The sequence below is a fragment of the Mustela nivalis genome (assembly GCF_964662115.1).
Source record: "Mustela nivalis genome assembly, chromosome: 12".
In the NCBI taxonomy this organism is placed as follows: domain Eukaryota; kingdom Metazoa; phylum Chordata; class Mammalia; order Carnivora; family Mustelidae; genus Mustela; species Mustela nivalis.
The window spans coordinates 20,292,857-20,309,959 of NC_139031.1; the positions used below are offsets into that span (position 1 = coordinate 20,292,857).

Below are 17,103 nucleotides of genomic sequence, written 5' to 3' on the forward strand. Positions count from 1 at the left end.
CTGAGCCGAAGGCAGCGGCTTAACCCACTGAGCCACCCAGGCGCCCCAAGTCTTCAACTTTTCTACCTTAAAGAAAAAATCCTGAAGAAAAGCAAAATAACCCTAAAAATACTAATGCTGAGGAGGCATTACAATACTGTCTTAAGCTAAAACACTTGCTAAATAAATACATGCCTTAGGTAGTATTTTTCAAATCTTCCATTGTACCATATGTGGGCCACAAAATTAGTTTAATGGGTTTGCCCAACATTTCACTAAAAAAAAAAAAAAAGAAAGAAAGAAAAGAAAAAGAAAAAGAAAAAACAGAATTGGGGGGAGGGTTAAAAAAAGAAAAACAGAAAATAACATAATATACTTCCTCAAGGAATTCATCACTATTTAGTTTAGAATATTAAGCTCTATAATAACTTGTTAAACTTTCCATAAAACAATCAAAGCTGAACTAAGTCACTTATCTCATTAAACCTTCTAAGATAACCTTCAAATGAAAAAATATCTGGAAAAGGTTCCACTTGAAGTAACTGTCACTTACAGATTTATAAAGCAGGCAACAGAAAACTTCTGCTGCAAAGGGCCAAACAGTAAACATTTTGTCTCTTGCAGCTCATTTGTACAGCAAATGCAAGACAGACATTACAACCAGTGAATAACGAGTGTGGCAGTGTTCCCATAAAATCCTATTATAAAAAACAGGAGTTCCAAAGGATTCAGACCACAGGCTGTAATTTGCTGACTGATGGTATAAAGAATTTATTTCTATTTCAGAATGCTAAAAACCTTACCTATTTTAATGAATCGACAAGGGAACATCTGTTCATCAATTTTATGCTTCAAGGTGAATGTTTCTTTGTTATAATCATTCTTTAAGCCACTGTGGGGAAAAAAAAAATAGGCTATCAAATTTGACTTCATAATTTAGTAAACACACTAAAACATAAATCATACTCAGATCTTAAGGTTAAACAAAATACATGATCAAGAAAATGTAAAGGAGTCATCGAAAGGACGCCTGGGAGGCTCAGTTGGTTAAGCATCTGACTTTAGTGCAGGTCATGATCCCAAGGTCCTGGGACTGAGTCCTGCATCCGGCTCCTTGCTCAGTGGGCAGCCTGCTTCTCCCTCTGCCTGCCATTCCCCCTGCTTGTGCTCTCTCTGACAAATAAATAATCTTAAAAAAAGGGGGGGGGGGTAGTCAAACATCAGAATAATGAGAATATAGGTCAAAACTTGCACATTCATATCAACCGCATTATAACTGTGTTCTAACTATATGAGGGCTAATGAAAAATGTTCAGCGTTAATTACAGGATGTGGCCACAGTGCATGGAAATGTGCAATAGAAACTAGTGTCTTTAGTGTATAACTGAATATAACATCAAATATATAAGCAGTAAGAAAAAAATTAAAAAATAATTCACATTCAATTCTGACAACTTAGAGCCAAGTATTAGAGCCTGTGAAACAATTAAGTTTTTAAAAATTCCAATTAAGACTTTAATAATGTTCTTTTACTCCATTAGTTTAATAGCACCCACCTTCATTCTAAATAAAAATAAACCCTTACCACCTCTCTATGTAAATAGCTAGGATTGAAACACAAGTATTTACAGGAATATCAGTTACCTTCAGATTGCCTTATGTCCTAACATACTTTCATGACTTAAATGCAGTATCGATGTAATATTTACTTTTATCAAACACTATGCTAATGGCACATATTATATCATAAAGATATTCTAAAACACTATGGCTTTACTTGTCCATGTTACTGATTGTCTGATTTTTCATTATCTAGGGAGCAAATTAATTAACACTTTCATTCCTCATGGTCTAAGTCTTTAAAACTCAAATTTACTAAGCTCCTTCCAAGTGGCAGGTACTGTGGTAGATAGAGTCACATACTTTTTCTCTTTTTAGTCTCCAATTTATACTATATTCTCAAAATATTGTTTCTGGATTAGGGCAATCGATCTTAATATTTTGGACAGAGTCTAGACATATGTTTTTTAAGATTTTATTTATTTAATTATCAGAGAGAGAGAGCAAAAACCAGGGAAGTGGCAGGCAGAGGGAGAAGAGGCCTCCGATGCGGAACTTAATCCCAGGACCTTGGGATCATGACCTGAGCAGAAGGCAGATGCTTAACTGACTGAGCCACCCAGGCCTCCCTAGAGTCTATATTTTTATAGTAAAGATTTTTATTAAAGCTGAAAATATTTCTGAGGTCACTTACAGTTCAAAAATAAGACTGAGAAATTAGTAGGGAAAAAAACACCCAAGTTTTATTTTCTTCTTTAGTAACAATATTAAATTGTGGCTGATGGTTAAAAAAAGGTTAACTCAAGCCACAATATTAAAATAAGGCACTAGGGTGCCTGGGTGGCTCAGTGGGTTAAGCCGCTGCCTTCTGCTCAGGTCATGATCTCAGGGTCCTGGGATCGAGTCCCGCATTGGGCTCTCTGCTCAGCAGGGAGCCTGCTTCCTCCTCTCTCTCTCTGCCTGCCTCTCTGCCTACTTGTAATCTCTCTCTGTCAAATAAATAAATAAATCTTTGAAAAAAAAAAAAATAAGGCACTAGAAATACCATAGTAGAAATATTTGTTTCTCCCCTGAAAGAAAGATCAAACCATGCAGATTTAGTCATGAAGAGATAAAATAAGACTGTAGCTTGTTTAGAAGACAACTTTCTCTTCCCCATAATCATAACTCACCTGGACAATAGCTCTGTCATATTTTCTTCATTCATTCCACCAAAGACTTTAAATTTCTTCAAATTGCAGACATGAGTTTTCTCATATTTTCCAAATGTGATGTTCTGGACTATAGCAGGCCTTTCAAGTTTCAGAATCAGGTACTAAAAAAAGAAACAACCAAATTATATCCTCCTTTGTTTAGAACAAACAACTTTAAAAGTTAAAACTTAGAAGAGTTAGCTGAAGAATGCGTAAGATCCATCCTATCCATCCTACACTGGAAGACTATGTTTTTAATGCTAAAGAACAGTATGACACAGCCCTTCGTAGGCTGCCATACCACCACCACTTTTCCCCAGCAAACTACATCATCCTGAACTTCAGATGAAGGGGGAGAAAAGGACTAATCAGATAACTTCTAATGAAGGTATGCCATTCAATAAAAGATATAAACAGACTATGAATTACCAAATAAAACAAGATTAGATTATAAAAGCAGCAATCACATATTCTCATCAACTAACTTTTTTTTTTAAAAAGATTTTATTTATTTATTTGAGAGAGAGCAAGAGAGAGAGACAGAGTGAGAGCACATGAGAGGGGACGTCAGAGGGAGAAGCAGACTTCCCATGGAGCTGGGAGCCCAATGTGGGACTCGATCCCAGGACTCCAGGATCATGACCTGTGCCGAAGGCAGTCGCTCAACCAACTGAGCCACCCAGGGACCCGCAACTACACTCTTGATAGCAAATTCAGTGTTCAAAATTAGTGGTAAAATTTTAAACTTAAAAACAAACTTAGAGATTTACTAACCAACCCTGTCAAGTTTAAAATAAAAAAAAACCTGACGGTGCCTGGGTGGCTCAATCGTTAAGTGTCTGCCTTGCCTTGGCTGGGGTCATGATCCTCGGGTCCTATAATCCACTATGTGTCAGGCTCTCTGCTCAGAAGCCTGCTTTCCCTCTCCCACTTCCCTTGCTTGTGTTCCTGCTCCCTGTCTTTCTCTCTGTCAAATAAACAAAAAAGATCTTAAAAAAACAAAACAAAACAAAACAAAACCTGGACCTACAATACGTATGTCTAATGTAGCTCAAGATTTCCTGTTACACACTGGATAAAATGATTGTTAATTAGGGCACACATTTTACATTATGTAGACTCTTTCAATTATAAAAATAAAAAAGGAAATTTCTACTGGTTGAGTATATGGAGAAAAAGCTATTCAGAAAAATGATTCAGAAGTTTTGTTGCAGTGGCTTCACGCTAATAATGGGGAATACAGATGAAAAGGTAGGATAAAAATAAAATTGGTAGTTGGTCCTACCTCATAACATGCAAAGAAAATTAACTGAAGGTGGACCAAAACTGATCCAAAATCGATCCTTTAGGGCCAAAGACCCACATGTAAGAGCTAAAACTCTAAAACTCTTAGATGAAAATAGGGGTAAATACGAGACTCTGGATTTGGCAGTGATTTCCTAGATATGACTCCAAAAATTAAAATAAGTTACACTTCGGAAAAATTAAAAATTTTGTGCATCAAAGGTTACTATCAAGAAAGTGAAAATATTACCCACTGAATGGGAGAAAATATTTGCAAATAATAAACTTAACAAGGGGTTAGTATCCAGAAAATACAAAAAATTCTTACAACTCAACAACAAAAAAAGACAAGCTAATTTAAAACCAGCAAAGGACCTCAATAGTCCCCTCTCCAAGAAAGATAAACAAATGGTTAACAGGCACATGAAAAGATGTATCACTTATCATCAGGGAAATCAAATAAAAATCACAATAAAATATAACTTCACACCCACACTAGGACAGCTATAATGAAAAACAAACAAAATATCAAGTGTTAACAAGGATATAGAGAAACTGGAACCCCCTCAGATATTGCTGATGTTTGGCAGTTCCTCAAGGAGTTAAAGGTAAAGTTCTACTCCTACATATATACTCACAAGAATTAAAAAAAAAAAAAAGAAAAGAAAAGGTGGTCAATAAACACTTGTAAACAAATGTTCAAAGCAGGGCTACTCACAACAGCCAAAAGGCAGAAACAACCCAAAAGCCCATCAACTAATAAATGGAAGAACAAAATGAAGTAATTCTATAAAATGGAATACTATTCAGCCATAAAAAGGAATGGAGCACTGATACATGATATGACATGGACAAACCCAAAAATATGCTTGGTGAAAGAAATCAGACTAAAAGATCCTGTATTGTATGATTCCACTTATACAGAACATCCAGAACAGGTAAATCCATAGAGGTCGAAAGCAGATTAGTAATTGCCAAAAGCTGTGTTAAGGGGAAATGGAGAGACTACTTCATGGGTACCACAGGTTCTTATGGAGTGACTAAAGACATTTTGGAACTAGGTAAGATAGTTGCACAACACCGTGAGCACTAACTCCCTTGTCTGGCACATTGCCTGGATTTTTATATTCATTCTCTCATTTTATTAGAAGTCAGAAATAGGAGTAGTATATTAATAATAATTATCCTCTTTATCCTGACTATACAGATGACAGAATTTTGACTTAGAAAGGCTAATTAATTTGACCACCGTTACAATGCGAATCAATGGCCTACGTGACATTAAAAATCAGTCTGTCTGCTATTGTTGGTTAGCTGACCCAACCACCATTTCCAACCGAGTCCTTCCTAGCCACCTTCCATCCAAAGGACAAAATGCTGAGATGTAAGCAGAAGTAAGCTCTGCTTTCCAAAAAAAATGCTACCTCTTTGCTATTTGAACAGTAGCAACTGCCACAACCACTGTGTAACCATGAAGAAAAAAATTAAGGGAAGCTCAGAGATAGCCAATGAAAAGCCACTCGGCTTTCAGCAGAAGTTGCCTAACTAGTTTTCTTGGGGAGGAAGAAGGAAGCAGGAGAGACCCAATTTGTTTAACCCACTGTCATAGGACCTTCTGTTATTTGAAGTTAAAAGCATCTCTATTGACTCACTGATGCCAGACCAAGGCTTTAATCACTACACCACAGCAACTGTTCAGGCTTATATACATCTTAAGCAGTGATTAAAATTTCTTTATTATCAAAACTTCCATAGAAAAACTAAGATTGCTATTCTTTACATCATTGATCCTTTTTATCCATATCAAAGTAATAGGTATGGTAATATGATTTTTGAGGAATTCAGAGTTTCTTAGGAATACAACTGTATGTTAGAGAACAGACTATACAAGTAAGCAAGGGAGTACTGACAGCTCTGTCTTCCTCATTAACCCACACTCCTTCCTTTTTCCTCCTTTCTCCAGTTATCCTTTGAAGTCTCAGTTTAGAAGTCAGCCTCACCTGACAACTGGTTAGGTACAGTGTTGTAACTAATAAAAATGGATTTTTATACAATCTGTTGTGCACCATCCATCACTCTATATACAATACCCTAAATCCAACAGGAAGTATTTTTTGTATATATATAATTTTATAACCAAATAGATGTTTTGTTATTAAAAAGTTATATAGGAAGGCACCTGGGTGGCTTTGTCAGTTCAGCATCTAACTCTTACTTTAACTCAGGTCATGATCTCGGGGGTTGGGAGACCGAACCCTGTGGTGGGCTCCTCACTGAGTGTGGAGTCTGCTTAAGATTCTCTCTCTCCCTCTGCCTCTCCCCTCCCTGTTCATGTGCATTCTCTCTGTTTAAAAAAAATATATATGTACAAATAAAATGTAAACTCTCTAGTGTGAAACAAAACACAATGGTCTGATACAAACACACCTCAAGGAAAAATTTTAATGTTCAGGACACCTGGCTGGCTCAACTGGTAAGCAGGTGACTCTTAATCTCAGGGTCATGAGTTGTAAGTCCCAAACCGGGTGTGGAGCCTACTTTAAAAAAAAAAAAAAATTGAAACAACCTAAAGGTTCTGGTAAACCAGTCTGGTATACTCGTGCAATAAAAAGTTTAAAAATTTTTAATGTTTAATCACATTTTAACTTTATTCATAAATTTTATCATTTCCATTTTTCCAACTCTTGAGCATAAATGCTGGGTACTGCTATTATTAAAGAGTGTTGTCCCATAATTAAATAGGTTTTCTTTATTTTTTAATTTAGAGAAATAACTTCTGTAGGTACAGCAATAAAAGCTTAAAAAATAATAATAATAAAGTTCATTAGAACCAACATTCTAGAAAACCCATTTTAGAACCTATCATAGGGGGTCAAGGGCAGGCTGCCCTGGGACAGGTCACTTTGGCATAAGATTACGTTAAGTTAAAAGTAATCAAAACCCAGCAGATGCAGGAAAAACTCAGCCTCCCCCTCAACTGCTAAGCTGGTAATAAGAGCCTGAACCAGGAAAAGAGCTATTAACAGAGGCTCCCCTTTACCTAAGGAACTTAATTGTAGAACTCTGAAACCTTGTTTTTCGAAACATCTCCTTTCAGCTTCTTGCTATTGAACTTTCTCCCCTTCGTATCCTTAGAACCTACCTTTTATCTTAGCTCATGTAACCTTCCTGTTGCCTCACTGTCTTTGGAATTTCATGTCTGCATGGACTCCCCATAGGTACACCGATTAAATTTGATTCTTCTCCTGTTAATCTGTCTCACGGCAATTTGATCCTAAGTTCAGCTAGAAGGAACACCGTGCAGAGGAAGGTCTTCCTCCATGACACTATATATCAACCTTTGAATTTTAAATATATAAGTATCAATATATTAATTTTAAAATAAAACATAATGCATCACAATCTCTTTTCAAAAACAGGAGGCATACACAGGAAATCAAAGAACTATCTCAATGGTTTGTAATTCAGCCACAGAATTAAGCAAACAATAAAAAACTTTACTATTCAAAACTTGTTCCCAATTTCAGTCTTGAGATATTTTTTCAATGTGAGAAAGGTGATTTTTAAAATCCTTTTTAATCATATAAATAATTACAACTTACAAGGAATAGGGTGATATAAAGAAAGAAAATGGGATAGGGGAGCTAGTGGTAGTAGGACTTACTTTACAGCTTTAGATAGGTTTAGCAATGAAAGTGCTTCATGGATGCTTAAAGGATGAAACAGAGGGTGTTGTAAGTTTCCTCAAACTGCCATAACAAATTACCACAAATGGTGGTTTAAAAAAACAACAGAAACTTATTCTCTCACAGTTCTGGAATCCAGAAGCCTGAAATCAAGGTGCTGGCAGGACCATTTCCCTCTGAAAGCTCTAGGAGAGGATCCTTCTTTTCCTCTTCCAGTATCTAGGGGCTCCTGGTGTTCTTGGCTTGTGGCTATCTGCCTCCATGTTCACATGGCCTTCTTCCTGGCATCTTTCTGTGTTGAACAAAGACGCTCCTCATTGGATTTAGGGCCTTATTTGATCCAGGATGATCTCACCTTGAGATCTTTAATTACATCTGCTAAGACCTTAAGATCATATTTTGGGATTCCATATATCTTTCCAAGGGGATCACTACTCAACCTACTACACAGAACCAGCGAGGTCAAATGGTATGTGTTGGGACTGAAGAAGTAGGCAGTCACCAGGGCATTCTATGCCATTATAAGGAGTTTGAATTATAAACACAGTGGGATCTATGAAATATAATGGGAAGCCAAGATCTCATTAACGTTACACACACACACACACACACACACACACACACACACACACAGAGTGCTTTGTGGAGAATAAATCAGAGGAGCTGACAGACCAGTTAGATGTTGTTACAATAATTCAAGCAAGAGATGAGATGAAGATTTGGCCTAGAAAGGTATGGAGATGAAGAGGATTAGACAGCTGAGATGTATTTTGGAGACAGAATAAATGGAATTTAATGATAGTTGGGTGTAGGAAGGGGAGGCAGGTATCAAGGATGATTTAGCTTCTAATTTGAGAAATCAGGAATATCATTTACTCTCATCGAAAGGACTGGCAAAGAAACAGGTAAGATGGAAATAAGAACTACAGAAGTCCAGATCCATATCTATGTATGTCTTGGGCTGTGTCTGAAAACAACAGTGACTTACAAGGTTTTAAGATTCTGTGAGTTCAATGGACAGTTCTTCCAATGGTAGCACCAGGACTCAGTCATATGGCAGGCAGACTGGCTGCAGAAGTGAACTTGTATGAGGTGGAACTGAGGAAGCTGAACCCTGTTGGGATAACTGAGCCTCTCCACACAGGACTGTATTCTCAAGGAGGTCAGGTGGGCTTTCTTCAGGGCATTGTGCTCTCGGTGTTCTAAGAGACAGCAGAGCGATAAGGCCTCTTGAGGCCTTGCTCAGAAATTGCAATAACATTTTCATAGAATTTCCTGGTAGTCAAAGCCAAGTCACAAGGCCAGTCAGGATTTATAGGTGAGGGGAACAGACAGCCCATCTTGCTGGAAAAGAGCTGTAATATCTGACAATATTATGAAATCTGTACTCTACTCCAGGTAGAGTAGAGAAACACAAAAGGGTTTTAAGGTGTGGAGCAACAACAACAAAATCAATTCCCATTCAGGATTAGAAACCCTCAGAAAACTATATATAAAAGGCAACTTTCTCAATGGACAGAGGACATCTATAAAATATCCATGGGCAGCATCATACTTAATAAAGATTCCCCCCAATAACAGGAGAGAAAGAAAGTAGGAGCTGTGGGGAGGTGGTATTATAGAAGATGAGAAAATATTTGCAAATCAGGGGCGCCTGGGTGGCTCAGTGGGCTAAAGCCTCTGCCTTCAGCTCAGGTCATGGTCTCAGGGTCCTAGGATCGAGCCCCGCATCAGGCTCTCTGCTCAGCGGGGAGCCTGCTTCCTCCTCTCTCTCTCTCTCTCTCTCTCTCTCTCTCTTTCTCTCTCTCTCTGCCTGCCTCTCTGACTACTTGTAATCTCTATCAAATAAATAAATAAAATCTTCAAAAAAAATTTGCAAATCAAATATCTAATATAGCTTATACATAAAACTTTAAAAAAACTCAAGATTCAATAATAAGAAAACAACCAAATTTTAAAATGCACAAACCTTTGAATATCCACTTCACCAAAGAACATTTAAGCAAGGCAAAACAGGCATACAAGAAGATAGTCAACATCACTAATCATTTTTAAGATGCAAATTAGAGCCATAAATACTTGTATATTACTTTTACCGCATTTTTATTTGTAACAAAAACTAGAAACAATCTAATGTCCATCAACAGGTAATAGGAGAAACAAACTGATGTGTAATTAAAAGAGAATTCAGCTAAGGAACAAAAATGGATGAATTACTGACACAAACAATACAGATGAATTTCAAGATATCTTTGAGTAAAATCAGACAAAAGAAATACATACTAATGTTTCTCCATTTAAATAAAATCCTAGAAAATGTAAATCAATTAATAATTAAAGAATACAGATCGGTGGTTGCCTAGAGATGGAGACGGAGGTAGGCGAGAGAAATTAAAAGGAGATATAAGAAACTTCTGGGGTAGTAGATATGTCTAATATTTTAAGTGTGGTGATATTTTTTAGGGTATATGGATTAAAAGTTTTCAAATTGTACCCCAAAAATGTGAGGTTTATTGTACATTAATTATACCTTAATAGCTATTTTAAAAATTATAAAAGTTAGTATTAAGAAAATGAATAAGGGGTGCCTGGGTGGCTCAGTCGGTCAAATGTCCAACTCCTTGTTAAGACCCAAGTCATGGGGCGCCTGGGTGGCTCAGTGGGTTAAGCCGCTGCCTTCGGCTCGGGTCATGATCTCGGGGTCCTGGGATCGAGTCCCGCATCGGGCTCTCTGCTCAGCAGGGAGCCTGCTTCCCCCTCTCTCTCTCTCTGCCTGCCTCTCCATCTACTTGTGATTTCTCTCTGTCAAAAAAAAAAAAAAAAAGACTCAAGTCATGATCTCCTGTGTCCTGAAAATCAAGCACCAGTTGTTGAGCTCCATGCTCAGCAGGAGTCTGCTTGGATATTATTCTCCCTCCCTCAGCCCCTCCCCTCACTTGGCACTTCTGTGCACATGCGTTCGTTCTCTCTCTCTCTCAAATACATAAATAAATAAATCCTTTAAAAAATGAACAATCAAGCCACAGACTTAGAGAAAATATGTGCAATACATAACTAAGAATTTATATCCAGAAAAAATGTGAGAAATTCCTACAACTCAGTGATAAGAAAATCAAACAGAAACGATTCACAAAAAGATAAATGAGAAACAAATAAGCAAATGGAAAAAGTTCTTAAATCATTAGTCATCAAAGAATTATAAATTAAAACCACTTCACACTAACAATAATCACTAAAATTAAAATGTTTGTCAATGCCAAATGTTGGTGAGGCTGTGAAGCAACTGGGAGTCTGATGATTTCATAGAAAGTAATATACCCCTACCTTACAATGCAACAGTTCTATCTCTAGATATAAACCCAAAAGAATAAAAAAAATACTTATTAGTTGTACAGTCTTCAAAAAGAATGCATATAAAGTCTTTATTTATAATCACCAAAAACTGAAACAACGCAAATGTTCATAAACAGGATGGGTAAACAAATTATGGTGCCTGGGTGGCTTAGTCAGTGGAGCATCTGACTTTCGGTTTCAACTTAGGTCATGATTTCATGGTTCATTAGATACAGCCCAACATTGGGCTCCGTGTTCAGCAGGAGTCTGCTTGGATATTCTCTCTCCCTCCGTCCCCTTTCCCACTCTCGCTCTCTCTCTAATAAATAAATAAATCTTAAAACAAAACAAAACAAAAAAGCCCCAGAGTATGGTATATCCATAGAAGAGAATGGTATTCTGTAATGAAAAGAATATAATATTGACACACGCCAACAACATGGATAAACATGAAAAATACTCTGCACATAAAAAGCCACGTATAAATATACTCTATGACTCGGTTTATATTAAATTTTAGAATTGGTAAAAACTAATCTATGCCAGAAGAATCCAGACAGTGCTTTTCGATGGAGGGTGGGAGAGACAGAGATTCACTGTTAAGAGACAGAAAGGATCTTTCTGAGGGGACAGAAACATTTTATATCTTGATGGAGGTATGAATTATATTTATGTGTGCCTTTTTCAAAATGAATACTGTATGCTTAAGGACCAAGTAAATTATATTTACATTTAATAATACATTGATTAAAAATGTATTACGCCCGGGCGCCTGGGTGGCTCAGTGGGTTAAGCTGCTGCCTTCAGCTCAGGTCATGATCTCGGGGTCCTGGGATCAAGTCCCGCATCGGGCTCTCTGCTCAGCAGGGAGCCTGCTTCCCTCTCTCTCTCTCTCTGCCTGCCTCTCCATCTACTTGAGATTTCTCTCTGTCAAATAAATAAATAAAATCTTTAAAAAAAATGTATTATGCCCTATAAACAATGCTCCTTTTACAAATTTGGACAAAATACCATTAAGACACTTGATAAATTTACTGGTATCCTAGAAATTATACTGAAATGCATATATTTTCTTGTATTTCCTTGTATATGCCAGGTATTAATCAAAAAGATTCAAAAAGATTTCCTGATAGTATCCTTGTTAGGATTCAACAGAGAAAGAAAAACCTAAATATACTACAAAAATGAAAGCATACACCTACCCACCCACCACACACACCCCAACTGTATTAAATAATCACTAAAGTTTCTCTGATCTATTTAGATTATAGAAAAAAAAGAATACTTGTTGTTTGTTAAATATTTTAACTGCCTTCTCTGGCCCCAGAAAGCAAAGGCTATTACCTAAAATCATACTTTTACTCAAACTACCACAGAAGCAGCTTATAATTTTAGAAGAGTTATAATCTGATCTTTCTTAAAGGAATTATCAAGACATATGTTGCTAAACATACATTATAACCAATGCCAGGATATTTGCCAGTGACACTGAAAAAACAGGTTTCCCATGGCAGGGTTAGTAACTCTGATAAAACATTCTGATGAGGGGGCGCCTGGGTGGCTCAGTGGGTTAAGCCCCTGCCTTCGGCTCAGGTCATGATCTCAGGGATCCTGGGATTGAGTCCCGCATCAGGCTCTCTGCTCGCAGGGAGCCTACTTCTTTCTCTCTCTCTCTGCCTGCCTCTCTGCCTACTTGTGATTTCTCTCTCTCTCTCTGTCAAATAAATAAATAAATAAATAAAATTAAAACAACAACAACAAAACATTCTGATGAGGGAGTGAGGGAGAAGGGTGCAATTACTATTTTAAAGTATTTAGGGGGTTTTCATTCATGCTATAATTACTTCCTACCAGCACAGATGATTCCAAATTAAAAGCAGTGTTTTCTCATTAAGTCTCAAAATATGTGTGCCCAATCACAATGAAAATGGCTTTAATTTAAACTTAAAAACAGATTTTAAAAGTTTAAGAATGAAATTTAAAAGAAATTAAAAATCCACTATCCTGATATAACCACCACCACCATTTTGGTACTAATTCAGTTTAAGACTCTATGCACAAACTCACACAGATACATTCTTTACATAAGTGGAATATTATATATGCTATTTTTAATGAGCATAACTATTTAAGTAATTGATTTTGTTTTCTCTTTTTCTTTCCTCATCTCTTACTCTCACCAATGCTAACAATCAGATATGTGTCCTTTCCTATCTTTATCTGGGCTCACTGCATCAAATACAATTATACATATATAGCCACATATATACCTACCTAGCTACATACATACATACTGGTGAGAGAGAGTTGTTATTCAGGTAACAACAGTAGGATCTTATTGTGGATGTTTCTCTGTATTATGCTTTTCCCACTTTACAGTAGAAATCCCTCCAAGTTAACTAGTAGATCATTTTATTTAAATGCTTAACAATATCCCACAAAAAATGCATTCTAGCCTTCCCCTACAGATAGGTATTTTTCTCCCCAGAACTACATTATGCAAGAATTGCTGTATTAAATAATTATGTACATTTAACATACTTATCCTCTTATTTCTAAGAGGCAGAGTCCTGGGAAGGACTGAGTAGGACAAAGGTACTCTCAATATCAATGGCCCTTGCCAGGTATTAATCAAAAAGATTGTAATAATTCTAATTTTTAATTTCAGATTTCAGAATGTACCCTTCTTCCCAAATCCCTGCAGCAATGAGTGTTATTGTTTGTTGAAGTATCTCTAGAAGTTAGACATTTTAAACAATCTCTTGGCTGAAAAAGAAAAAAAATAAAACCCTGAGATGGTGGTTTTTTAAAAGATTTTATTTATTTGACACAGAGAGATCACAAGTAGGTAGAGAGGCAAGCAGAGAGAGAGAGAGAGAGAGAGAGAGAGAGGAGGAAGCAGGCTCCCTGCCGAACAGAGATCCCCATGTGGGACTCGATCCCAGGACCCTGAGATTATGACCTGAGCTGAAGGCAAAGGCCTAACCCACTGAGCCACCCAGGTACCCCAAACCTTGGTAAGATTTTTTTAAAAAGGAAATATCTGAAGATAAAGAATACCTGAGTGCACAGAGGCAAACTCTGGTGGGAAGTACATGCTCACAGAAAGAAGGGGAGCCAAAACTCTGTGAAGCAGGTCCTCGCTCCAAAGCTTTTAGTATGGTGCTAAGTGCACTAGCAGAGTAGACACACCAGAAGCAGCAGGAAAGTAAAAGTTGGGAAACCATGGAAGTGGAAGACAGTTGGTATATTAAAATACTCCAGAGAAACAGAACAGAAATAGGATATATAGAAAGATATATAAGATAGATATATAAGAGATTTATTGTGGAAATTGGTTCACATAATTATGGAGGCTGAGAAACCCCACCATGCGCAATCTACAAGGTGGAGAACCAGGAAAGTGAATGCCTCCCAGGCAAGCCTTGAGATAACTGCAGTCTGGCCAACACCTTGACTGCGACCTCAAGGACACCCTGAGCTAGAACCACCCGGCTAAGCCACTTGTCAGATCCCTGACCCTCAGTAACAGAATGAAATAATAAATGTTTGTTTTTTACTGCTAAGTTTGGGGTAATTTATCACACATCAACAGATAATACAGCATCCAAGGCCAAAATAAATATTAACAGTTCCATTTATTAAGTAGTTAGGTCTAAAAACCTTAGTAAGTATTTATGTACTGACAACTTAGTAGCCATTTGAAAAAAACAATAGACATAAATTAAAAGAAAAATACTTGTATTTCATTCCTAGATAAATATAATTACTTACTAATGTGATATGTGTGCCTGCCTGCTAGGACACTGCATAACAATTCAAACATCTAAATTAGACTCAAATCTAATTCCTAACCACACTGATTTTCTACATTAATACTTCTTTTTCTTCTTTTTTTTTTTTAATCATAGCAAACACAAAATTCCCAGCTTTGTTATGACACCACTGAAAGGGAAATACGGAAATTAGTAAAACAGAATGCTACTTTTTCAAGGATCTTACAATCTAATGAGGAAAACATACACTAACAACGAACCATAACACAAAGTAGAATGAAAGGAGTCCTATGACTCTATGATAGATACAAAACAAGTATTTCTGCTATCAAAAAAAAAAAAAAGATTTGATGTTAATTAGTAATAGAGTAATATTTCCCTTTACCCAGCACCTTCAGAAAAAAACTTCCACATAATACAAAATTTAGAAATCCAGAAATAAAACACTTAAGGAGTACGCTATAACCTTAAAGCCTTATTTTTACGAATGAAGAAACACAATTCTAGGAGGTGAACTCTCTGACCCTAGTTTCCATAGAGTCCATGGCAGACGATTTACAACAGTATGTGACAGAGACAGAAGGCATATGAAACGTTAAGAGAAAATATAAAAGCAAAACTCTCCTACCTTTTCTTCCTTGTCAAATACCCAGTCAGAAGAGAAAAGAGAGGCAACATTCATCTTTTATATTTGCTTACATATTAGCAAAAGGCTTAAAAATGTATAATATGATCTCACGTTCTTCAAAGTGCCTTTACAGTCAGCTTTCCTCACCTGGGCAACCACCACCTAGTCAAAAGCTTCAGGATTATTGCCAGGATTACTGCAATAGCACTTTTCACCTCTTAACACATTATTTATTTTGCATATTGTCTCTCTCCTCAAAAAATAAGCTCTAGGAGGCCAGAAATATGATTGTGTCCTACTTATATCTCACTGATTTTCCTTAGTCAAATACCTAAGTCCGAGATACAGCAGCCATTAAATTTGTACATAATGAACTGAATGAATGAAAGTTACAGACAAAAAGATGAGAAGATACTGCAGGCATAATTTCTGGTCCCTTGTGTACCAAACCTTCTCTCAGACAGTCGAACACTAATCCAGGGACTGCAATGAAGGAATTATGATAGATATGATTAACATTCCAGTCAGTTCATTTTTTTTTTAAGATTTTATTTATTTATTTGACAAAGAATAGGCAAAGGCAGGCAGAGAGAGAGGGAAGCAGGCTCCCTGCTGAGCAGAGAGCCTGATGTGTGGCTCCATCCCAGGACCCTGAGACCATGACCTGAGCCAAAGGCAAAGGCCTAAACCACTGAGCCACCCAGGTGCCCCAATCTTTTATTTCTTTAAATACAGTTAGTTATGTTAATTCTTAATTCTGGTATTTTTTGGTACTTTTAATTCCTATACCTAACATTTTTGCAGGTTTCTGCTATACTTCCTTCCTACTTCTTACTAAAGGTACCTTGTACGTTTGCTTAGCTTTGTGTTTGTGAGTAATGATTTATGGAGACTACCTGAAGCCTCAGGAAAAGGTAACTATCTCCAGATAGGATCTGCACCTGCTTCTATTGAGAAGCTTAAAAGCTTTGTGCTATACATCCAGAACCACCTAAAACTAAAATCACACAGTAAGGTCTCCTGAATAGCCAAGTATTAAGAATCTGATTACCAAATATAAACAAGCAACAATACACGGCTGAAACCTCTCAAGGATGGGTTTTCTTCCCTTTCTCCTTTAGTAATTTGCCAATGCAACTCTTCCCACAGTAACCCCAGAGGTAGGGATTCATTCTGTTTTATAATTATGCTGAGAATGAATCAATTTCAGGTCTAGCTTTCATAAACTTTTTGTGGGCATCTTTTAAAAATTCAGCCCTTTTAGTAATTTTCAGAATATGTTTCGGAAGAAAAGAAAGGAGGAGGGCTGGAATTAGTATTATAGACCTAGCTCACATTCACTAGGAGAACAAGAGTACTTGCTACATATCTACATATTAAAACTATACCCATTCCATCTCATATGGCAGTTTCTCACAAAACTAAGTAAAAACTGAAATTACTCTTATATTTTTCTAGCAAGACTGTTGTTCTTTGAGACTGGCTACATGGAACTCCAGTTACATATGACTTATAATTACAGTGAAGAAAAACAGATTCATGTTACCTAATTCCATGAAACTTAGTCTCTTTTAAATCATAAAAACTTCAAGTAACTTCTACTCTTGCACTTACCACACTGAATATTAACTGGTTTAAGGTATTTCTTGGCTCATTAAGAGGAA

General features: G+C 36.8%; 1 protein-coding gene across 3 annotated transcripts in view; it reads right to left on the reverse strand.

The window, feature by feature from the left end:
* The window catches only part of MKLN1 (muskelin 1), a 306,882-nt gene that overhangs the window by 109,399 nt on the left and 180,380 nt on the right, over window positions 1–17,103 (reverse strand). For all 3 annotated transcript variants that reach the window (XM_082694003.1, XM_082694002.1, XM_082694001.1), the window contains exons 3-4: window positions 2,712–2,854; window positions 783–871 (exon numbers count right to left, since the gene is read on the reverse strand). In XM_082694003.1, coding sequence (XP_082550129.1) covers window positions 783–871; window positions 2,712–2,854 — 232 coding nt within the window. The remainder of the gene's footprint in view (window positions 1–782; window positions 872–2,711; window positions 2,855–17,103) is intronic.